The 26,612-nt window shown below is 30.5% G+C and overlaps 2 protein-coding genes across 8 annotated transcripts in view; both read right to left on the bottom strand.

The window, feature by feature from the left end:
- LOC126856916 (uncharacterized) overlaps nt 1-7,572 on the bottom strand; it is a 34,210-nt gene extending 26,638 nt beyond the window's left edge. For 2 of the 6 annotated variants that reach the window (XM_050605929.1, XM_050605934.1), the window contains exons 1-3: nt 7,250-7,572; nt 4,993-6,176; nt 3,039-3,182 (exon numbers count right to left, since the gene is read on the bottom strand). In XM_050605929.1, the coding sequence (XP_050461886.1) occupies nt 3,039-3,182; nt 4,993-5,974 (1,126 nt within the window). In that variant the 5' untranslated portion in view covers nt 5,975-6,176; nt 7,250-7,572. Of the gene's footprint in view, nt 1-3,038; nt 3,183-4,992; nt 6,177-6,798; nt 6,845-7,058; nt 7,197-7,249 lie in introns of those variants that run through there. The other 4 variants (XM_050605932.1, XM_050605930.1, XM_050605933.1 and 1 more) reach the window with 4 other exon arrangements.
- Nucleotides 7,573-9,489: 1,917 nt separating this feature from the next.
- LOC126856880 (uncharacterized) lies at nt 9,490-26,534 on the bottom strand. Of its 2 annotated transcripts, XM_050605799.1 has the most exons (16): nt 26,356-26,534; nt 23,245-23,458; nt 22,482-22,595; nt 20,988-21,473; nt 16,365-20,721; nt 15,734-15,803; nt 15,506-15,577; nt 13,414-13,606; nt 13,066-13,182; nt 12,442-12,618; nt 11,903-12,070; nt 11,602-11,691; nt 11,247-11,289; nt 10,946-11,058; nt 10,499-10,629; nt 9,490-9,992 (listed from the first exon to the last, which is right to left on the bottom strand). In XM_050605799.1, exons 2-16 carry the CDS (start codon nt 23,383-23,385, stop codon nt 9,986-9,988), a joined length of 6,279 nt encoding a protein of 2,092 aa, XP_050461756.1. In that variant the 5' UTR covers nt 23,386-23,458; nt 26,356-26,534; the 3' UTR covers nt 9,490-9,985. The 2 variants fall into 2 exon arrangements, with proteins under 2 accessions (XP_050461756.1, XP_050461755.1); XM_050605798.1 differs by lacking the exon at nt 9,490-9,992 and having other exon boundaries at nt 10,432-10,629.
- Nucleotides 26,535-26,612: the final 78 nt, after the last annotated feature.

Here is a 26,612-nt window from a genome sequence, read left to right as displayed (position 1 = left end):
AATAGCTTTTAGACAGACAGGCTCGTTCAAATAACTGCCGTATATCCCGAAATAAAAAGCTCAGTAAATTAAATTACTTTCGATTTAAAAGACTTTAAGTCAACGTCAAGTTTTCAAACTAATAAGCGCACTTATAATTTATATTAATTAAAAAAAATATAGAAGATATAGAGGAAATGCTTAATATACTGGTTGCTATTATAATGTAAAATTAAAACAACTATTATTTAATAAAACAATTAAGTACGTACAACCGATCAATATTACGTTGGTACAATTCAGGCGTGTATTCGCAAGATGTCACAATCTATGGAATTTCTCTACAATGTGATTCAACCTAGCGATATTAATTTCATACTTCGCGCACGTATATTAAACTCAATATTACGATTTTCAACTTCAACTGCTGTAAACGATTAATTAATGTATCGCAGACGGCGCGAGTGCAACAGGGATGCAACTTTCGCGTTACTGTGGAAAGTGAAGGACTTTGAGCTTTCAGATTATACGCACTCACCTTCTCCCCCGTCCCTAGAAATGCAAATGCACGACGCGCGGTTTTCGTCGTTCTCGCCCACGAGAGAAAACCCGACATTTGCGTAAATGAATCTGCTCGAGAGTAGCTGGAAAATAGGCCACGTTTGGAGACGGTAATTTCACGGCAGTTAGGCGCGCAAGAGACATTCGCAATCCCTTTATATCAACTCATTATGCCGTAAATTTGACGCGCGTGATAAGCGCAACATTTCACGTGCCAGAACTCTCACGTGCACGTCTGTGTATATTAATATCTTTACTTAATCATTGTTAAACAATTTGATGCGGCTTTACATTTATATTTATGATGAAAATCTGTTTTTTAGCCTTTTACCGTCTTCATTACGCCAAGGAAAGATTATCGCGAAAGCAACGATATTAAAGCTGCTTTACATTTGCATAATATGAAAGCATGGAACAATAATAAAGCGACGGATAGCGCAAACGAGAATAAATATCGTATTAATTTCCTACATTAAGTTATACGTGATATCGTTTTGCCGCGATCGAAAGATAATATAGGAGAATACAGTTAATGTGTCACAAGATGACAGCCTACACTCTTTTTGTTTTTTCTTGAAATCGTATAATAAAAATTTAGATATGTAAAAACAAAAAATAAAATCTCAAAAAAATAAATGCATCGTGCATTAAAAAAAAAAAAAAATTGAAATCAGTGTAGTACAATATTAAAAATTCGACGTTGAATAAAATTCATTTCCGCACAAAGTCCAATAAATTGCACGATATTTTTGCAAAATGTACATAATAATATTGCATAGAACGTGCTCACTCTTGAATATTGACAGCGAATTTATCAGCAATCATTGAAAAGTAGTGAATTCTGATCAATACATCGGACTATTCATTTGAAAATAAACGACTTTTATCAAGCTTTGTGCACAATACAACTTATCAAAAGCTATAATGATTGTATTGTTAATAACCGCAATAGCTATCATTTTTAAATAAACGACTGATTGAGAATTCAATCAAAATTTATTATTAAAATAATCCTAGTTTTTACGACAAAAAAAATTTTAATAAAAATACCTAACAGCACATAAGAAACAAAATGTTATCCAAACACTAAATATATTATAACAAATTAATTTGCTCTTGTCAAAAGTATTGCTATAGTTTGAGTAATTATACTCGTGTAGTTACATTTTGTTTCCGGTCATTTATACGCGCGTCACGATCATCTGTAAATATACTAACAGCAATGTTGCTGGTCAACGTGCCATAAATTATCAGTCATGATTGAGGTCGCAGATTATGTTACATATTTGGATTTCAAATATGAAGGCTGTTATCGGTCTTATATTGAAATCAATCGCTTTAGAGTCGTTTTAGAAAGGCTGAATTAGAAGTCACATATATGTATACTGAGACTTCGCTACAAGATTTTAAATATTTTGTATGCGTATTTTTATATAAAATATAAAAATTAAAATGTAATCGATTTTTTCAGTTCATCCATAATATTTTTAAAATAATAGTTTAATTTAAATATTAAATACGAGTTTTATACTCGAAATGTATCATAATACTCAAAGTGCTGTAACTTTTGTATTAATTTTTTTAATGTCACGAGATAAATTTTGTTCGACATCAATTGACTAACAACTGACAGGACACGTTTATCTTATTGTCGCCAATCTTGCCTTCGATGAACAAACTATGCTTTCAAAGTTTTAACTAGGTCAAACGCAATATGACATCAAACTTTTGATAAGGTTCCGATGAGAATACACTCAAAAAAAATATGCAATAAAACAACCTTTAAAAACAAACACGAAATCTCATAAACTGCAGAAAATTTTGTTATAATCTAGTAACTGTTAGATATATTTATATAAATCGCGTAAAAATCTTTCATGAAGCACAGATGAATCTAAAGAAAAATATATTAAAAAAAAATAATTATGGAAAAAACGAGTTATCTTCTTAAACAACGTATAAAAGAATAAACGTAAAAAATTGAAATTTCTAAAAAAAGATACTAATTTTAATAATTCTTTTTCGAAGAACCTGCATACAAGATAACCATAATTAACTAAAATAATAGCAAAGTGTATAAAGCTTTGCCTTTCATGTAACATTTTGTAATACGTGCAAAGAAAACTAATTATTATAAACTCTCGCACAATTTTGTTCTAATTTTAATACAATATATCTTACATTATATTATATAAATATAAAGTTATATTCTTTTTGTTATCATCATAGATCTTAATTTAATCGATATTACATTCTTTTATTATATTATTATATAATTACTTAATTTTATATCATAAATATAACGCTAAATATTTCTTTTGTTCTTAATGGAATAAACCATTGTTAATTTATCGAAATCGTTACTTTAATTCTTCAATGTTTAAGAATAATATTTTAAATAATATTTTAAATATTTATATATAATAATTTCAAATAATATTTTATTTTAATCTTTAAGTATATATATATAAAGATTTGATAATTATAAATGCACTCACCGGGCAGCTCAAGAAAATTCGAAGTCCTGCGTTGTCGGCCGCGCGGATGAGCGCTAAAATTTAAGGGACCCACATCTTCATTGGTAACGTTGGATATGTTGGAGCATTGACTATCACGGGAGCCACGTCTGGATGCTAAATAGGCTGCAACACAATCGCGCACGATAGTTACATCAAAATTCAACCCAGCGTATTCGCAGTGTGCGTTCAAAAGGGATCATTAAAGAATAAAACCGCATCATAATGTGCCATACTATTTCTATGTGTGTGTGCATATGTCATATCGTGCTAGTACCGATATATTATTGCTTGAGAGCGAGACGTTTGAGGAAACGTTCATCATTATGTTGTGTTGTACCCATTAAACTTTCATGATCCGAGAACGCTCGCGAGAATAAATTCTCGATAATGAGAAATATGAGAGTGGCATCTCTTTAAGAGTCGATGAGTATATCTCAGAAGGGAATATTTCAAGATTAATGTCATTAAACAGTAATCTATTTATATTAGCAATGATAATATTTATATTACTGTTACCACCATGGTGTTGAAAAATATGTTTATTATTCAAGGATTATAAATAAATTCCCACAAAATATTTCAACAGAAAATGTCATCTCAATTCAATCTAACCGAGATTAATTTTCCTCAATTTAAATAATATTTCAATAATATCTATGACGCGCGCATGAGATAACACGACTATGACACGAGAGATATCTCACAAATCTATATGCGTTTTCAAATTTATGATTTCGTACGCGTTTTGCGCGATGATTTTTCCATCAACCAAACCAATGAAACCACCGAACTAATGAAAGTCGAATAGCCAATAATCAAAGAGAATTGGAGGATTAAATCTCAAGAGTATACCACAGCTCTTTCATTCAGCTTTATGTAATGACGAAAAGGTCTAACAAGAGAGTAAAAGATAAAAAAAGAACGAAACGAAAGAAACTTTAGCAAAAAGTTCATAAAAAAAGACAAAAATTAGAAGTAAGAAAAGACTCAAGAAGAAGAAAGTATCAAAATTAATGACATTAAATAAAAAAGATGGATCAATTTTATTTATCGCCTTTGCCTTTAATGATGATCTAATCACATATCGCATAGATTCAAAAAGCAATTATAAGAGCTTTTTAATGTATATGCACGTGCATAAATTACGGATACGTTTAGCACGTAAATTACAAAGTTTACATTACGCGCGTTATTAACGTGCTTTGTACATTTTCATCGATAATAGAGTACTCGGTCAAATTAAAAGAGCAAATGATTCGTAGGCTGCGAATTTCGCCGTGGCAAAATTCCAAATTTCACTTTTCACGGAGGCCAGTTATCGATGACCAGTGTGCACGTGCCGAGATTATTCACGTGTCGTCGTCATAATTCTCGTTTCCACCCAAATCGACCTGCGTCACGCTCGCTATAACGAAGAACTTTAATCGCAATGTTCCACGCAAAAAAATCCATTGTAATTGTGATGATCGCGCAATATTATAAATATTGAGATACAAAATATAATTTGCATTTTATTAATATTCAAATGGTTTACATTAAATTATATTATATAAATAATATACACATATAATAATGTATATATATATATGTATCAATATATGATGTATAATAAATGTAAACATTAACAATATAGCTAATAATGGGAAAAAGATCTTATTTATAATAAAGTTAATATAAAATTAAGTCAAATAATACACTTCTATATATTTTTCATACATTAAATACAACTACGTTATATATCTCTAATAAAGTAACCCTCGTCAGAAAAACGAATGTTTTGTGTCTCTCGAGAACATCGGCTGTTGTTTATTACCCAAAATCGCGCCACCAAATTACAGAAATAGAAAACAGAGAAGGATAGACATTGGGACGGAAAATATCTCTCGTTATAAACGGAGATAGAAAAGTTTGGTAAAAAAGAGAAGGAACTCACCAAGACCGCCCTTCATGGAGCCTCTCCTTCTGGGACTGGACAGCATGGTGATCTCAGTATCAGCCTCGCCCATATCTGTCAGATCGCTGGTCGATCGTCGAGAAATATTTTTCTCGCCTCTTCTATGTCTTGAGCGCTCTTTTGATCCCTCATGATGTTCACGACCGACTTCGTCCAGGCATCCTTGGCTCTTGTTGAAACGCCCGTTCATCTTTATACTTTTTGACTTTTCGCCGGTTTCCTCGGCGCTTTTTTCTTGCATACCAAAAGAACCTTCCATAGATGGCGATTTGCCTGTCTCGTTGCTTTTATATCCCGCAATCTCCCTGCTGATACTCTTCTGATCTACATCCGGGCTTCGATCCGCTTTCGGACTGGTCGCGTTATGCGACATCGGCGTTACTATCGTCGGCGACATGGGACTCTTCAAACTTGTTAGACCGAAGCAGGAATTCCTCCGGCGATTAAAGGGTTTTGGGCTCCTCTGACCATAACCGCATGACGAATTGACTGATCTACTGCGATCGATCGTCGATGACGAGGGCGCCGACATTGGGTAGCTCGCCGCTTGTTTCAGATTCTTGCGAGGATCGCAAAATTGAAAGATGGGCGATTTGTGGCCAGGCGAGTGCAGTATTTCGTTGTTGGGGGTCATGGGACTGCGCGGGGGGCCCGTGACGCGGGCATAGTAACTGGGACTCCTGGGGCTTCTGGGACTCCTGGGCCCGCGCTGCTGCTCGAGCTCGCCGGCGCGCCCAAACTCGTCGAAGTCGAAGTTCGTGTTGGGTGTCTCCGGGTAGTACTCGGGCGGAAATTCGAAGACCAGCGGGGTACCGGGCGACTTGGTCAACGACTGTCCGAGAGTCGGACTCCGTTGCTCGGCGATCGGCACCTGCTGCTGGAGGCGAGGTAGCGCCGGCAGCTGTCGTGGACTCCTCGGAGACTTGAGATGGATCGATTGTCCGGGACTGTTGGTCGCCATCTCCACAGAGTCTCTCTGATGAATTTACCTTGCTCCCGGGTTGCGTTATCTCTGACGGATCGACGTTCTGGGCCGGGTATTTATCGTGATTTTGTCATTGTCGCGTTGCAGGAATGATCGCCGCTGGATTTCAAGCTACATCCGTGAATCGTCTGTATAATGTCCGATTACGAGAGTCACTCTTCTCATTTCAACAGATTTGCTGTCGAATTCAATTTTGATAAAAAATTACGTGATTGCAGATAGAATGAATAAGTACGCTTGATTATCGTTTTGACTAAACTCGTTTTTTGGACTGTTAAATATGAAAAAAAGTAGGACATTTAATATTTATGTTAAATTTTAAATAAGAAGTGAAAAAATTAAATTAATCACGTTAAATTTTTTTAACAGAAATTTTTTCCCTGTAATATCTATTTACAAAGTTCAATGATTTTACATACATTAAAATCAAAAGCGTAATATATAAAACTTAAGAAAAACTTTTTCATATAATTATTTATTTTATAAAAAATTTCTCTTTCTTTCTTTCTCTCTCACATACACACATACATATATACACACACAAAAGAAGAGAAGGAGAAAGAGAGAAAAAGATTTAAATTTTAATTTTACACTCAATTTAATTATACACTCAATCATTTTCATTTTTCTTTAAAAATTTAGTTTTACTGCGCAGAAAGTTGCCTTAAATATGTTTAGTTAAACAAAAAATTGCTTTATCTCACATATTCAATCGATTCCTGATTAATTAATTATGATGGGATACGATACTACTCTGTGTAATATAGCGCGTGACCTATAACCGCAAGGTTAAAACGCACCTGTGTCAAGTTCACGATCGAAACCTGGCAAAAGTTATATATTGATCTAAATAAAACAAAAAGAGTACTTCAAATTATTACTTCATTAACACTGCTATTTTAGTCAAAACATAGAGACACCATTGATATAATAATTATTGTAATCAAATAATAAGCTTATTCTCTCCTAAAAAACAACATACGTTCAGTCAAACAAAAATTCAGAATTTCTTGAATAAATATTTTTAAATACTTTCATTTTAGCTAAATTTTCTGTTTACCTATTGCCATAGAAAATTATCCAAAAACACACAATGACGAAACTTCTGACGATAAAAAATTTTAACAAAAGAAGATATTGCACTCAATTATTGAAAAAGCAATTTTCCAAATCATACAATAGCGTTCAAACAATATTTATTATGCGCAACGTATTATAATATAGGTTTTATAAATGATATTGATAAAATACCTGATAGAACACGCGTGTCAATAACACCGTAAGATAAACAAATACGATATATACAAGATCATTGGCGAAAACAATACACCAGTTAGCCGACTAGAGATTAACCTGTTGATCGTTGTTGTCGCGAAGAATATCGTCACGTTGTTTAGCCACGCCAAGACGATCAAACGATAACGTTGTGGTGCCTAAAACGGCGAAACGCGAAATCTCGCATGGCGCTGATTAAAAAAATTCAATCCTAAACGAAAAAAATGCACTCGAGTCCAGTCGAATTTTGCGCCGTGAGGAAAAACGAACGCGTTGATACGAAGATACCACTTCGACGATGGCCGGCACGCTACTGAGGGGTTGCGATATAAAAGCTACCCCCGCACCATGCGCTTCGTATCCGCTGCAAGCCACCCTTCCCGCATCCAGCTCGACCCTGGGGCATTCTATTGTTCTCTCACTCGCACATGCTCTTTCAACAATTCGCACATTCGCGTTTCAATGTTATTTACAACTTTGATGATTTTTATCAAATCTTCGCAATTTTAAAATATCACATTCTTTTCCAACAATGTAATGTCATATTTTTATTAACTTTGTAATTGAAAATTTAATTTTTTATATTTTTTTATTTATCGCAAACATGCTTCAGAAATGCTTTTTACAGTATATTGATATTATTTTTTATTATTAACAAAATTTATACCAAAAAACAAAAAATAAATTATAAAAATATCTATTTCTATCAAAACTTTGTTACATAAAAATATCTCTTAAAACTTGTAAAGAAAAGTTATGCAACTTATATGCGAGATTAAGTATGTCATGTCCATCATACGCATATATTAAAATAATAAATTTAATAGAATCATCGTATCAGAGTCTGCAAGTTTTTAGCTAACACTTTTCCTATGAAACCCTATGAACGTATCGCCTATATTGATAGTGTATCGAAGAAAGTTACGTTTACGCCGAGGAAACTCATGAAGGTATTGCTGGCTCGTGGTTGAAGTCTGTTGCAACAGTATCCAACAAGTAGACGTTTAGCATGTACAGGCACATTGCAAAATCTAATATGCCTCTGATGTTGGTTCAAGCCCATTTACCTAGCATAGTTCGGCTTTTAATTAGTAAGGCACTATAGCTTGCACTATGAAGGTCTCGCGCATGGAGGAATCTGATTTAGTCTTCTCATCAGTCTGTAACTCCGGCTCATCGATTGGCACCAACACTCTATGGACGCGTCTTTGGCAAGTCTTTGGCAAGAGCCAGATCGCAAAGATATTTCAAATCAAATTTAAATGTCTAGGAGATATTAAAAATTTGAGATATAAAAAGAAAAGTGCGTCAAATTACATTATGTCGGGCTCAATATTGTCAGATAACATTTCCAATGAAGTAACTAATCTCGCAAGAAGTAAGATTGTGTACTTAATAATATCGTGAACTTCCCTTTTATCATTTGATAAGTTCAAGATCGATTGTTTACATAAAATAGAAAAAAGTAACTTATGCCCAATTATCCAAATTGAATTTGCATGTTGAAAACTCTCGATGAAAGTTATTTAATCAATTTTAGAAAAAAAATGATTAAAAGATGTCTTCCAATAAAATAATATATTTTATTTCATGACGTTTGAGAGAAAAAATTTCATAATTTATTCCAAATGACTAAAGAGGGAGTCAAGTTGAATTAAAATTTTTAAAAAATTATCACATTGTTGATGGACGTATTGCCTTTTTTGTCTGACTTATATTATCCAAATAATGCATGAAGCTAATAATATAAGCTAGTAATATATTTAAAAATTAAAAAAAATTATTAAGAAAATTTATTTCATTTTACGTGCGCATATATACATAAAAATACTTCAATTATAATTTATTATCGCTGTAGTATATATTAAAATGACATCAGCGCAGCTAATAAAACATTAATAAATTTTTCCGCATTTTTTATCTATACAGTTAAATATTTAGCATGAATTGCATTAAACGATTAATGGTATCAAAAAATAAATTTGGCTATATAATTCCGACTCTAAAATGGATTTAGTTGACGCTGTTATATCAGAAAAAGCGCCTTTCAAAAAACGGCGGTGTGGCCTCTCAGACTTTTCTCTGCTAAAACCGCGGAGTAAATTTTCGTGACTACCAAGTGAGCCCAATTGGCTTGAAGATAAAAGAAGATTGATGACATTACCGGCTGTTTTGGTTACATCAAGGATAATTATACAAAAGTTATTTAATTCATACGGTTATTTTATTATAGTTCATTTACTTATTTCGTTTTATCGAAAATATATAGATGTTTTATGTAACTCCTCAAGAACAACAAACTAAACATTAATATTATTGTACCAATTGTCGACAATGCAAAAACTTACTTTACTTACCTACAGTAGCAAGCAGCTTTTTTTTTTCTCACGCTAAAAACCATCGATCTCTTGTCGGTGATATTTCTTTTATCTCAATAAGCAATAATAACTTTATGATTAAATAACAATGATGATACGTAAAATAATGATATATTTGTGGATAATTCGTTTCTCACACAAATATATAATGTATAATATATTTATGTCTATGGTTTCTTATAGCTCGGCGTACACGACGAAACGATGAGTGAAAACTTTTGTTTCTGCTGTTTCAACATGGGCTCACGTATTAAAATACCGATAGTGGAATTCACTTCAGGGCAAAATCGATAGATATGATGGTCAACTTGAATAACCAGTAGAGTCAATGTGATCAAGATCTGCATTAAATTGAAACAAGTAGATTTAATTACTGTCATCGTAACAAATCAGAGCTATAACTATATCATTTGCTTATATAATCAGCCTATCAAATTATTTTTTTTATCTATACAATATAATTATATATATATATATATATATATATATATATATATATATATATATATTTAAATAATTTTCTTTTACAAACTCTTTGGAATTCCATGCAAAAATATCATTTGGTTCAACTAAAAAAAATAAAGACCGATGAAAGTAAGAGACTGTTTGATCAACATGCCGAAGCTGAAAGTTTCCGAATAAACAATCAGGCTATGAAAAAAATGTTTAAATGTGCAAAATATTACAGATTTTCTTTTCTATGCATATATGTAAATTAAAATTAAAATTTATAAAAAGGAAAAAGCGTGGAAGAGAGGAGCTCGTGGAAAAAGCGATTAATAAGCGCTATCTTATTTTATTCTATCGTCGGATATACGCTCTAGAAGTGAATTTAAATCATATGTACTTTGTACGTGTTAAAGCGCTTCCGCCTTTTGTAGGATCCATCATTCGATCCCAATTAGTATGTCCGACAACAAATCCAACGGCGCGCATTTTCTCCTGCTCCTTACGTTCTTCTAGATCAGCCCAACGTACCTGTAAACAAAAATATCTCATTTCTAACTTGATATGATAAAATTGAGAAGCAAGAGAAAATTTTAAAGAAATTTTAATTTAAAATCGAATTATAAATGAAATACAATACAATATAAAATATAATAAAAAATTAAAATAATGCAAGTGAATAAATAATATGCTCAAATAGTTTTCAAAGTAAAATCATCTCAAATAGTTGTCAAAATAAAATCATCTCCCAATTGATAAAAAAAGCTGATTTAAGAAAAAAAATTTAAGAAAAAAAGCAAATGTGAAGAATAATTGGCTGTTTTAACATATTCTGCATAATACATACTCGTTTTTTACCAGACGTGTCTTCCATATTATAATAGTCAGGAACTTGAAGAAAATCTTCCATAGTTTGAGGTTTTGTTTCGTTTTTCTTTCTTGCTAAACCATCTAATCGATCTGCATTACAAAGAAAATAAAGATATAGATTTACAATATATATATATATATATATATATATATATATATATATATATATATATATATATTCCTAATCCTAATTATAAGAAATATGCATATAAAATACAAAATACAGAACATTAGAATTTATTTAATTAGTATGTATAAAATAACTTAAATTTACTAACCTAGTTTATCTTCAACTTCCATTTTCTCCCATTTGCTAACACCCTAAAACAACAATAATGCATATGCATATGGCAAGAATAAAATATTTTTTCCAAAAAGTTTTGCTTCTGAAAGACTTAAGTTTGAGAATTTCAAATTAATAATATTTTCTCTCTCTATCTGAAGTTTGTGTAATTCAATGGCAATATCGATGAATCTGTTCTAACAAAATTAATATAAGTAAAAGATTACTATGGTTAAATACAATATTCTAGAAATATTTTGAAAAAATAAAAATTAAATTTTGATGTTTTGATGAATACCACTAATAACAAATTAGTTCTCAGTATAGAAGTATTAATTTTATGTAATTACAATTTCTTGAGTGTCCTCATGGCTATCTTGACTATCTTCATTTTGGATAATTGATTTCTCTTGCGTTTCTTCACTATCTTCCATATCGACCTTTAATAAAAACGTTTCTGATTAGAAATATAATTTATAGATGTGTATTTTCTATGATAAAAAGATGATATACTTTGCAATACCATCAATTCATGTATAAAACTCTAATTTTATAATATACAATTATGAAAAATATCTAATGATAGAACGATCTTTTATTGCAAAGCATGTACAGATATTAATTCTTTCTTATAAAAGCAAATAAAATTACCTCTTCTATTGCCTGATCTTGCAACATCGAGTTCACATCTAACTTTTGGTGATAGCTGGGCGTCGGTTCAAAGTAATCTATAATCCGATTAATTTCGTCCTCGGTACGATTGTGAATGTTCCTTTTCAAGCATATTTGCAGATCCATTTCCATCTCGCATACATATACCTTTATAGAGACAACATCGCTGTTAGCAAAGATAGAGCACAGAAAAACGTTTTCGATCTAGGTGATATTGGGAGCTGTCCTAGCATCATCCGTCTTTCTTACTATTATTAGCAAAGAAAAAATAAAAGTTTCGTAAAACTAGAATTTAAAAGCTATTATTTCCAATTATTAATTACTCTATAAACTGTAAATATTGACATTTTTGTTAAAAAAAGATTGATTCCAAATTGAAAAGTATATGAAAAATACTAATAAAAAAATATTAAACAAATATCCAGTTGTCTCTTGAAGCATCTTATATATATATATATATATATATATATATATATATATATATATATATATATATATATATATTTAAAACAACTTGCTTTAAAGCCTTTTGTTTTGGCGAAACTCCACATTTCTTCATAATCTGAAATCTTCTCATTAATACAGTCCAATATAATAAAACTGAAGAATCCGTCTGTTATATTTTTCTTGAAGGCTTTAACCAGAGATGTTACGTAACTCTGTTCCATAGCTTCTTCATATTCATATACCATTTCCTGTTAAAAATAGTAAATATGTGTGAATATGTGTGCATTGTGTTTACATGATATTTATATCCAACAAATTTATATTCGTCAGATATTACAAGAAAAACGATACACTCTATTCTTTATTTATCGAAATTACCTATTACAATTATTAACAATCACATATCAAATGATCATTATTTCTTTTTTTTTCATACATTTTTTATGTACAGAATTCCAAACCTCTTTTCAAAAATAATTAATTAATAATTAATAATTTTATTTTTTATAATGGTGTATATATATTTGTACCTATATAATATTTATAACTAAAATATTTTTAATAAATTTAATATTATAAATTTTATTGATATTATTATAAATTTTATATAATATAAATGTGATTATCATATACTCTTTAAATAAAAATAGTTGTCAGTTTCAAGTTATTTTATATCACAAAGCTAAATATTGTACCTTCACTGTAACTTTTTTTCCATTATCATCCTTAGTCTCTATTTCTTTCTCGACAAGGAAATAATCATCTAAACTCAATATTCTCGGCGCAGAGCCACCTTGTTCAACTTCTTTATCCTGCACAGAAAAAAATTAAGTTAATTAAATAAATTATATTTATATAAATTATATTTTTATAAATTTTTATAAATAGGAAGTACATATATGTGATATAATAATTGAATAAAATATTCAATACATAATATGTATATCTTTTGCAAGAAGATCTAATATATCAATAAAAATTTTATTAATATTTTATTAATATTTTTATTAATACACGTAATATTTAAACATTTATTAATGCACCTTAATAAGTTTAGCCACGAAAGATTTGCCACTACCAGGTGGTCCTCTGAGAATAATAGCTATTTTTAATGGTCTGTTCTGGCGACCCGGTGGGCACAGTAGATCATCGACCATCGTGTAGTTTGGCATTTTTGCCAATTCGAGAGTTTTTGTAGTTGATTCCACAACATTTTTCTTTGTTTCTAGGGGAAGACTGTAACAAAAATTTATCTTTTAATAAAATAAACACGATCATACTTATGATTATTATATCAGATTGCTCAAAAAAACTCGTTTTTTCTGCTTTTTGTATAAATAAACAAAAAAAAACGAATAAATTCTGATCAATTTAATATAATAAAGAAATTTTAATTGTAATATTTATAATAAAAATAGATAAATAAACACACTCTCTGTCAGACATAAAATATGACAATTTCATTGCAAAGATATTGATACTAAATATAATTAAAATTATAACTATCCCATAATGAGTAATAAAATATGAGAAATTCATTATAAAGAATGAAATAACATATAAGTATCTCACAAGCAAAAACGCAATATATATATAATAACAATTTATAATAAATATCGTTTATTATAAAAAATCCAGTTTTTGTCAGAGATAATGTATCTGTTATGAACAATCATAATGCATATTATGCATATTATCTTCTCTATTAAGAGAGTAACTATATTAATATAAATACCACAATTGTTACAGAGAAGTCAAATTCAAAAGCTTAAGAAGAGTCAGAGATAAAACATGAAAAATTCAATATACAAGTTCCATGTTGTATATAAAATGGCATATTACGAGAATTGTAAGTACTCAATTTGTCAGATATAAAAGTATCAGAAATCTGTGTGATACTGTAGGCAAAAATTATGAGTAATCTTATAGTAAGCAATAAGATATAAAACATTTATTATAGAAAATAACACTTGTGCGCATATCTTATTGTGTGAGAGCCATAATAAAAATTTGGCATAAATGTTGATTTTTAAAATCATACTCACTTTTACGAAAGCGTGGCCTGCCTTATTCACTATAGATTTTTACAAAAAAAAAAAAATTTACATTAAACCAACTTTGCTTATCACATTTACAGGATGTGTATTAGAAATGTATAATCTTCGGTGACTATGCATAATTGTGCGAAACTTTATGCAAAATGACCATAACACAGACATACTAAATTTTATATATCTGTTACATCTATACATCAAACCCATAAAAATATAATTCGGATTTTATTAATATTTGCATATATCCGAATTATGTAAAATAATTATTATTTGATTTTACTCAAATTCGGGTATCCAGATAATCCGTTTCAATAAATTACAAAATATTGTAGAACATAAAATAAAGTAGCTTTTAAGGCTTCTGGCATCTTACTGCAGCCATAGCATATTATGATGCCAGAAGTGAAAAATCAGAAGTAACTCTCTTATATATTATATATATAGCTTGTAATCAAATAATATACGTAATTCGTGTTGCAGCAAATGCACAATTGCATATGCGCAATATATATATATATATATATATATATATATATATATATATATATATATACATATTTATATAATAGGACATAATAAAAATCCTCATAAAAGTTCAACGATATTGTATGCATAGCTTGTAATCGAAAAGATCTGTGAAAATCAGCGTGAGAGAAAAATATTTCTAAAATTTAAATGTTTAAATAAATTTAATAATATTATAATTCTCTATCTTATTTTAAATAAGTTTGAATATGATTAATTTATATATATATATATATATATATATATATATATATATTATATTATATTGTTAATAATAGATATATAATATATAATATATAAATATATATAATATATATAATATTATATATCTTATATATATATATAAGATATATAATATATATAATATATAAATACCTCTAATCCTACACGTTTATATATAATATTTATTAATTTTCCACATATAATATAATTTTTCCTATAAAATGTTTAAAAATTGCTATTCTTTTGAATGTATCGATTTTGTTTAACTAATGTCTGAGATTAAATTTGTAGAATAAAAATTTCTACAATGGATTCAAGAAATAATGTAACATACCTGGTTTCTTGTAGCTTTGTGTCTACGACGTTCTTGTTCGTACTCTCCTGCCAGTTAACACTTCCTTTCGATCTAAAGAATGCCATATTCAAAACAAATATATTGCATAAATTTCATTTCATACACATTATTTTTTACGCGATAACTATATAATATATTTTTATATTATATAGTAATTTCTATAACCATTATTATAAAAAATAGGATAAAATAATGTTTCCATGATACCTGTTATCATCTTTGTCATTGTCTTTATTCGTTTCCTTTCGGGAATTTTCGCGTATCTCTTGAACCCGTTCTATATCCAAAAAATAAGATAATGAAGCTCAATGTAAGCTTAATATAAAAAGTTTAATATTTCAATATTACAATAATATACATATAAATCACCATTGCAAACTTTTCAAACATATTCTAAATGCTCTCTTTACGTTTGTTAATAATATTTTTTTATCAATCCGATTAGTAGTATACGTTAATAAAGTAAAATACATTGATTTGGACAAGAATTTTGGCAGATCTTATATGGTTTTGGAATAAAATTTCGATAACTTTTAATTCACCTCTAATAAATAAAATCTGATAAGCCAAAGAATTTAAACAGTGAGTACTAAGTGAATCAATCAATTATAATTTAATATTCTTGAAATGTTACATCGGACCAAAGAAAATGCTTGACTGTGATTCGCTTTCTGCTTAAGTCTTTCTTACGTTTGTTGTGTTAGTTTTTTTTTACCAAAGCTTCGTTAATATTAAATATAAAGTGATAAGTATTTATATCAAGTATAAATATAAATGATTATAAATTAATTATATAAACTGATATAAGAACGTGAAGATTACTTGAAATAAAAATTACCTTTGTTAATGCTTCGATCGCTTTGATATAGATCGTTCTGATCGTTACTAGAATTACGTTCAAAAATTTCCGATTTGGGATTGTATCCTTTCTCTTTACAGTCATCGTTCTCTTTTCTTTCGGCTTCATACATTTTATCACTCGATTGCCAATCATGTTCCTTTCGTTTGTTATAATCTGTCGATCTACGCGCATCGTAGTTCTCATACTTCCTCGTTTTTTCTACATATCCTTTCTCAGTGTACTCCTTCAAATTTTCTTCGTTTTCCATCCAGTTCTTAACATCTTTTTTCGCATAATGATGATGATGATGCTGTTGTTGATGCTGCTCACGATCCAGGACCACCGATTTCTGATTGCCGTGACCATAATCGAAGCACTGAACAGGTGATAAATGCTGATCCGTAATTGACAGACGAGATGCGTGTCCATAATCGATTACCTTCATCGGAGTAAAATTAAGTGGTTCAACAAACTTCTTATCAATTTCGCCGTGATTATAATTGAACTGTCTCTGCACGCAAAAATCTTGACTAGTTCTCAATTGTGATCGCTTCATAAACAAGTTAGAGGAATGTTTCTTCTGGAAATCCGCAGGACTGGCCGCAGATTCGTTGTGTTGTGGCCTGTAATCGCCCACCGTCTTCGGTTCGGTTGTGATCTTTTCCGATTTCAATTTCTCATCAAACATATTTGGAACATTACTATCGATGTTTTGTTGAGTTATATCGGGCCTTAAATCGTTGCCAAACTTATCCTTCCAAGTATCATTAGGCCCATATCTTGGACGAGGTACGATCTCTAATTCTTTTTTGTGAAGATTAGATGTATTTCCAGCATACTCAGTTGTCTTATCCTTTCGCATTTCTATGTCAATATTCTCGTTCTCTGGACAGCTTCTAGTAAACTCATCGGCCGGTTTTGGGCTCTCATACCTGGCCTTCTTAGCAGAAATATTATCTTCAAACTGTTCTCTTCTAGGATTGTAAGAATTCCTACGCATGTAATCGCTACGATTATGAAAAGAATCGCTCCGAGATGGGAAACTTGCATTGTTAGTGTCGCTTAGGGATCCTCTCGCTTTGAAGTTTGACGGTTCGAAAGACCCATTGTTAGAATCTCGAGATTCGAGTTGATTCTCGTTGAAATTCGAATTACGTTGAAGAAGAGCGTCATTTGAATCGCGAGATCCGAGTGAAATATCATTAGAACCACGAAGACCAAGTGGTCCTTCGTTGGACATTCGAGGACCAAGCGATCTTTCGCCAGGAAATCCAAAAACTCCGCTATTATCAAAGGGAGGTCTCTTATCGAATGATACCTCATTCATTCTACCGAATCTGTTAGGACCCATAGGGCCGTGTTGCGGATCAATAAGATGTCGAGTATTAAGAAAACTATCATTGGGTCCGCTCATTCGCTCGAATGACCCATCGTTAAGTCCTCGCGGACCAAATGGTCCTTCAAAGATTGTTCGAGAATCCAAACGATCATTAATGCCTCTAGGTCTGAACTGCATTTCATTGCCTCTGGGACCAAAAGGATTTCGCGGAGGAAACGACGAATCAATTGGGCCTCTTGGCCTAAACTGCAGATCGGTAGGTCTGCCAAATTTTCCATTTCCTAGTGTTTTCGAGCCAAATTGGTCAAACTGCCTGTCCATGACATCTCGTGAACCGAACTGTCCGCTGTTGAGCGCTTCAGATTGGTCGTTACGACCTCGTTCACTAAATTGTTCATCGTTGGATATTCCAGAATTGACTCGACTTTCATTGGATGCATTAGGCCCAACGTGACCATCATTGGAACCTCGCAGATCCAATTGTGTGTTTATAGAACCTTGCGGCTGAAACGTACTCGAACCCGTTGGAAATGTGTGAAGACCTCTAGGAGCAGACATCGGCGATCCTCGAGGTTCAAATGGTGCGCCAGACTTCAATTCCATCCCTCTAAATCCAAAATTACGATCAAAACGCGTATCGAATTTGTTACCAGCCGGGCCTTTTTTATCAAAATCTTCGATCGAATTGAGTGGCGCGTTCTGATTGGAGTTCGTAGAAATAAGACACAAATTGGGCAGTTCTGGCGGTGGTTCAATATTCAAATCTTCCGGTCTTGGATCATTTTCACCCATGAAGGGCAAGCTTTCAGGTTTTTTAATATCGCTATCGTTATTGTTTCTAGATTCTTCTATTTTTTCAGCATTACTTTGTGTCTGATTATTATCATGCTCCTTATCCTCCTGCTGCAAGAGAGTATCAGTGCTGAGAAGTTTGCTCTCCTCTGTGTCAACCTTCTTTGAATTATCTTCAGAAATAATAAGATTTTTCTGCTCATTAGTATTATCAGTCTCATTTACTTGTATAGCTTCTGCATTCTTTGAATCTGCAATATTATCAGTTTGTATTAAAGGATTAGAATCAGTAGTTTCAATGTCACCGGGATGTTTAACTGGAACTTGAGATTGAATATTGATTGGTTGCGATTGATTAGGATGTATTCTAAGTTCCATATCATTCCCTCGTTCATTATAATCTTTAGGATGTTTAGCAAAATTGTCTAACGGTCCTCTGAAAGGAGGTTCATTATCACTCCTAAAAGGGTGACGTGGAGCATATGGAGTGGAAATCTGTCCTAAATCGGAATGTAATTGAAAATTAGACGGTCCACTGCTTGAGAAGTTCGAGATTGGTCCGCTACGATTTGGTAGATTCTTTTGAAGATCAAAGGAGCTTCTAAAAGGTGAATCACCGGCGATCTTCTTAAAGCTTTCACTGAGAGAACCGACACTACTAGATTTGTCAGAATCGATGAAACTAGGTCTGAATACGTCCCCGGCGGCTTTCCGCTTTTCCATGAGTTTTTTCAGCTCCGGTGATAGCTCATTCGGTGGACTGAATGATGGATTTCGATTGAAACCTCGAGGATTAGTACCGAAATTATCTCGTCTATGATCTGTAACGTCCTTTGAATCAAAATAATCTGTATTACCTTTGCTGAATCGATCGTTTGAGCGAAAATATTCGCTGTTGAGTCCAAAACGATCGTTGCCAGAGGAGAAACGATCAGTCCCCAATCCTGGAGTAAATCGTTCAGCACTTGATGCAAATCGATCCGGTGGAAATCGTTCATTATCTGGACCAAATCGATCGTTTGCAAGTCCACGGCGATCTTTATCCATCCCAAACCGATCAATTCCTGCTCTAAATCGATCGCCTTCCGGTCCAAGCCATTCGTTACCGAATCGATCTGATCCTGGAGCAAGTCGATCATTATTTGATCCAAACCGGTCGCCTCCTGATAAGAACCTGTCATTTCCCATCGGTCCAAATCTATTATTTTCTCTGTTAAAACGATCATTTCCTGTTCCTAAACGGTCATTTGTCGGTCCAAATTGCTCGTTATTTAAATTAAAATTATCCTGTGAATTCAATTGATTATTCCCGAAGTCACTGTAATTTCTATCACCTCTTCTAAAACGTTGCGCTTCAATTTTGTCAAAAGTATCGGTAGTTTTAAACTGATCTTGCTCGTTTAAATTTGGATTGATATTAACTTCTGATCCAAAACGTTCCTGATCGCCTCTTCGAAAGTTGGGTTGTCCATCAAAACTGTGAGATAATCGATCATTTGGATGAATAAAACGCATGTCCATATTCGAAGGATCAGCCGAACTAAATGGAGGACAATCTTTTGTATTTACTGGACCTGGCGGTCGCACATTTTGCAATTGCGGTCGATCATTACTAGAGAAATTTGGTGGAGGTTGCGAAAAGTTTGGCATGAGGTTATTTGGCAAATTTGGTGGTGGTTGTGCAAAATTTGGTGAAATCATTGGAGATAGACCAACATCCGGCGTTGAAGACATTAAAGGCATTGTAGGCATTGTAGGCGTCCCTGGACTATATCCTGGCACTTCTGTTCTGGGATTATATTGCTGCTGATTTCTCCATTGTTGTGAATTGGACCAAGCTGGCGCAATATTGGATTTTATCATGTTTGCTTGTGACGGAGTTGATTGCGTTCCTTGAGTTGTGGGTTGATTGTTAGAATTTGTAGTTTCCGGTAATGGTGGAGGAGGTGGTGGCGGGGGTGGTAAAGGTGCTGTAGTGTTTTGTTTTCCTGTCAAACCCAGCGTTTGCCCGATACCCAATAGATTGTTAATTAATCGTTGATTTTCGGTGTTTGATAAAATATTTAATATTTTGTCGTCGCCAGATATGTTCTTATTTTTTTCAGCTTCCGCTTTCACGGCGACTTGTTTCTGTTGTTCGCGTTTTTTACGCATTTGCTCGCGCCTTTCAATCAATTTCTCTCGCCACGATGTCCATTTTGCTTCGTATTGCTGGTATTGAGTCTGAAAATTGAGGATGATAATTTAATTCTCATAGAAATTGTCAACTTTTTTTACTTGCAATGTACACATAGCTCATCCATTTTAATATCTTAGAATATCAAATAAATTTAGTCAGTATTTTTGACTTACACAAAAATACAATTCATTAAAAATATATCTACTAATTTAAATAATTATAACTTTTTAATAAAATATCCATTTTTAATATTTTATAGTAACTTTATGCATATTAAAGTGTCAAACATATACATTGTAGCGTTACTTACCTTGTCTGGATGATTGACATTCTGTTGCTTCCACTTATTAAACTGCTCTTCCCACTGTTGGAACTGTTCATCAAATATTTTCTCAGATTCAGTCAATTCCTCAACTTCGAGATTTAACTTTTTAGCACTATTGGATTCACTAATTACATTACTAGCGCATTTTTCAAACGAGATACTTTCCCTATTCTCGCCGATTTCCGATGGTAACGGTGGCTGACTCGTAGGTAGCGGTGGATTCGTAGGATAGTTTGTCACATTCACTTGTGATATTGTTTTATTGGCAGGTTCTTTCGTGGGAAATAATGGAAGATTATTTTGATGTGGAGGTGGCATATTTGCAAACTGATATGTATTTGTGGTTGCAGAAGGTAATGGAGGTCGCACATCCTCTTTGGGGAGAGGCGGTGGCTGTACATTTGATGGCAGTTGCATTTGGCCTGTCAAATTCATATTCTGCGCAGATAAATGCTTCATCGTCTCCTGGTACTAAAAAAAAATTTTTATCAATAAAAATTAATGAGTCCAAGCATATACAATGTCTTTACAAACATTTTTTGAACATATAAATTGCTAAAACTTTTATAATATTAGTGAACAATAAAAAAAAATTACACAAATACAAATGTAAAAAACATATATCTGTACATTTTATTTATTCTTCTTATATAATTTTAAATAAAGGAATTATTGTATTTGCAAACTATTTTCATCAAAACATACTAGTCTTATTTGTACTAATATATGATATAAATAAAAGGCACAACTTAATATATCTAAAATTAAATTAAATTTTTGCAGTTTTATATATTATTAAATAATAAAAAATAATTTAAAAAATTAAAAAAAATTGGAAACGTGTGCAATAAGTAAAAAAAATTTATATCTTATCTCCCTTTTAAAAAATAATTTTATATAAGAAAGAAAAAATATTATATTGCAAAGTTAAAGTTCCATTATAGTTTTTCTATTAGAATATATTATTTGCTAATGCATTAATGTTTAATAACTAAAGCACTTTTTGTAAAAGTGCATCTTTTTAATATAGAAAAAGCTGAAAAAAATAGGACTGTAAATCTTTATTAACTTCTTACAACTTTCTAAATCTTTTAATTTTTATTAAGAAAACTCTTTAAACATCTCTTATCCATTTAAAAAGAGCTTACAAAATGTTTCTATTAAACCATATTAATTTTATTGGTATCAGCAAAAAAAAATATAATTTAGAGCAAAATTATTTTTGTATAAAATTATCATAAAAAAGATGGAATATTAAAGCAAATATCTTTCTTGCTCATTACATATATATATATATATATATATATATATATATATATATATATATATACATATATATATATAATGAGCAAGAAAGATATTTGCTTTAATATTCCATCTTTTTATGATAATTTTATACAAAATAATTTTGCTCTAAATTATATTTTTGCTTATTTATTAAATATTATTCATATAATTATATATTCTTTTATATTATACCTTGTCACCATATTGTGCTTGCCATTGTTGGTATTGTTGTTGCCATTGTTGCCATTGAGCCCAACCTTGCTGTTGTGCAGCTGCCCATTGTTCTGGTGAATATCCACTGGGTGCCTGATAAAGATTAATATTATATATTATATATGCCAATGTATAAAATAATAAGTTATAAAATAATTATCACACATAACTGATTAATATAAAAGCTTGTTACATTGATGCTAAAAATTTATCATAATTGAGAAAAAATTAAATTAAGAGAAAAAAAATAATGCTAAAAATAATTTAAATAATAATTTCAAAATAATAAAATTATAATGATAAAAATTTCAGAAATAAATTGCAATTTTTATCAATAAAAAAAAAATAATCACTGATTTTAACACTTCTCTCAATTAAGAACTTTTTCAATCTAATTTCTATAAAATTAATAATTTAAAAATAAAATTTAGTAGTAATAAAAAAGTCTTTTACACTGCTTTAATATAAAAGACTGAAAAGTATAAATCGTTTTGTTCAATTCGTATTTAATTTATTCTTATACAAATCAATATATGTACACATATACAATAATCTATTATATCATTAATTATATCATTATATTATTAATATTATATATTATTATATATTATAACTAAATGCATTACACACATAAAAATCAATCATAATCTTGACCAACTTATTAATAAATTATATATATATATATATATATATATATATATATATATATAAAATTAATATCTTTACTTAAAATTGTACTTACTGGTTGATTATAATATTGCATATAACTTTGCATCAGAGTTATAGGATCTGCGCCAGCTGCTGCAGCATAGCCAACTGGTGGCTGTGGCACTGGAGTTGTAACAGCACCAGCTGACAGCTGCCATTGATTCCAATTTTGCATTTTTGAATCCTGTCAGACTAGCAAGTGATTTGCTAGTTTGCTCTAAAGGCCGTAGTCCGTTCTAGGATTTTGGCTATTTGGTATTTAAAAAAAAATTTATATTTTATTCATCGTAGCTGTAAGCACACATATTTTATAATTTTTCTTTAATTTAGTTCTTACACAATGCAAAGGCAATAGCTAAATATAGTAAATACAAATTGTGTGTATGTGTGTGTGTATGTATGTATGTATGTATATATATATATATATATATATATATATATATAACAAAACTATATTAAAAATTATTTATTGATTGTAATGTCAAAAGATATGATAGCATACTAATGCCAACAAATATTGCAGCATATCAGTATATATTCTTGCTTATAAATGTATATATTTCTATAAAAATAAAATGTACACATAATTATTTCGCAGAACTGCTTAAAATTCAATATAAAACTATATATGTATATAAAATACATTTAATATATTTATAGTAATACGAGATATGCAACTGCATCATAACGCAGTATAATGCAGTTTAAAAAATTGTCAAAATAGTAATAAAACTTTCGTAAATTTCATAATAATGTCACTTTATAAACAGATGTATGAAAATATGTAAACATGAATAAATATTATCAATCGATAAATCTTTGATTAAAATTCGCATATTTTTTTGTTGATTTTATGTCAGAAGTATAATCTGACAAATAAAATCCAAACTATAATCCATCTTGTTCAATGTATCAAGAAGATCATGCATAAAGTAGCACAGATTAAAAAGAGTTCTAGACTTTCTTTACAAAGAAGAGTCTCGAAATTTGCTATTAAAATCTGCAGTGTCTAATGCAGCAAGTTGATAAACTTCATGTATAAACACAATTTTTGCATTTTATAATGCGCTCGGTAATTTTTCATGCAAAATATTAATGAATAATAGTTTCAAAAAGCATGATAGGAAATTGTATCATTATTATTCCATATATTTATATGGAGTAGAGACACAAATATATATATATATATATATATATATATATATATATATATATATCTTATATAAGTAATAATCTCTCTAATTATTTGTTAAATAACTTTATACATTCTAAATTATTCTGTCAAAGAGATATAATAACATATATGATAATAATATTAAATTCATTTTCTCCCAAATTGTAGTAAATGTTCTACGAATATTTAAATACATACAAAGAGTGTATTCCTAAAATAACTGATCAAACTTTACAAAGGTATTCTGTTCATTGTAACGATAAGCAAATGTTACACAAATATGCAAATGTATTCTTTCTGAATTGCAGATTACATTAGAAAAACTGCAACATCTGAATAAATTAAATAAACTACTATCTGATAATGCTCAAATATCATAGTCAAATGTAAAAAAAAAGAAACAGATACCAAATAATAATACAAATAGTACATACTTCATCTTAAGAGCATGTATTAAAAGCATTATATCATTTCTATCATTATTTGATATTTAACTATATTTTGCTACAGTATTTGAACAATAATGTTTGTATATTTGAGAATTTATTCAGATGATGTAGTATGTTTCCAATAATGCTTACGTAATATCTGTAATCTGGAAGAATGCATTTGTAGATCTTCATTTAAATAACATTTTTTTCATTAGTATGATTTTAATAAAATATAGCAAAGTTTCTATAGAAATTTTTCAGATACGCTGTAGATATCATGTCGTAGATACAATTGACTCCAAAAAGATTAAGATACTTTTGTCTGATGGTTTTTTGAAATACATCCAGTATCCAATAAAAAAAATGTTTTTTTAGAATTTCTCACAATACTTTTGTTCTCAAAAAACAAATTTTCCCATTAGATATCAGAGAATATGTGTTGAAAACCACTAGAATTAAAGTACCTTATTGTTTGGTGCCAATGATACATTAATATAATAACATAAAAATCAAGTTTCAGAATTTCTTGCAAAATATGCAGAATCATATGAAAAATATCATAGAAATTATATCAGATCATATATATATATATGATGTATACAATTTAATTAAATTATACATTATGCGTATAATAAGATGTATATTGTTTATTAATATAATCTTATTATAAATCTTAAATGCAAATTCAGTTTTTTTAGACACATTCAATAATACAATAAAAACTTAACAAAATGGCTAACAAGTTGTACAACAAGCTATATAAAATTATGCAATATATTTCGGCTTGTCCAAAGTGTGGCAAAAAACTGTCACACAAGTATTTTTGCAACATATAATAGCATTAGAAATGCAGAATATATCACACATAACTCAAATAGAATCAGATTAGCCATAAAACTTCTGAGAAATGACTCGTGTGATTAGAGACATCAACAAATGAAACAATATATTATTTCTCCCTTAAATAAATTTGTGTTACATATACCATACCTCAAAAATATAAAAATCAATATTTTTCAGATGTAATATCCATAACAGTCATTTGTTCCATGATTCTAGTATTAAAGCGAGATCTTTAAAAATAAAAAAATTAGTAGGAACAATCTTAATATAATTTAAATGTTCTTTATGTTGCGATTATATTGATATTAAAGTTTTCAACACAATTTTAATATCTTCTAAAGAAATATGCCTCTGAAAGAAGTTAATTTAAGCTATGCTTAAAAGGAGGAACTGAGAACCGCATATAATTTCGTTGAATTTAGACTTGTTGATGTACAGAGACACGGGATATAAAGATCCTGATGAAATGTGATCATCGGTCTTTATTCTCGCGTAGTATAAAAAGTTCTAAATTCTGAAATTAGACAGTTATTTCGATTCTCGATCCGAACAAGACATCCAGTAAGTCCAAAATATATATAAATAAAATACAAGATGTAATCGCGCCGCCATAGACGATGTGTTTATCAACTATGCGTCGATTCAAAAACGCCATAATAAGCCTTATTAGGAGAATAATAAATATGGCGTTACTCACAACTGAGGATAAATCCGACGGACTTTGTTAATGATCGCGTACGTGGACAATTGGGCACTACATCCTAATCCTTATGCTAATCGCGAACCGATTCAACTTATCACGACGACCGTTATTAATGTATCCGACGCATCGACTGCTCACATTCATGATAGGTTCAAGACGTTCAAGTAATTCGATCAAATTCGGAACGATATTGCCAACTCATACCGAGGAATTCTCATCATTGGCGGCCATTAGCGATCATGTCACTTTTC

Source organism: Cataglyphis hispanica, chromosome 20 (genome assembly GCF_021464435.1).
Source record: "Cataglyphis hispanica isolate Lineage 1 chromosome 20, ULB_Chis1_1.0, whole genome shotgun sequence".
In the NCBI taxonomy this organism is placed as follows: domain Eukaryota; kingdom Metazoa; phylum Arthropoda; class Insecta; order Hymenoptera; family Formicidae; genus Cataglyphis; species Cataglyphis hispanica.
This window is presented reverse-complemented; position numbering and strand designations above follow the sequence as displayed.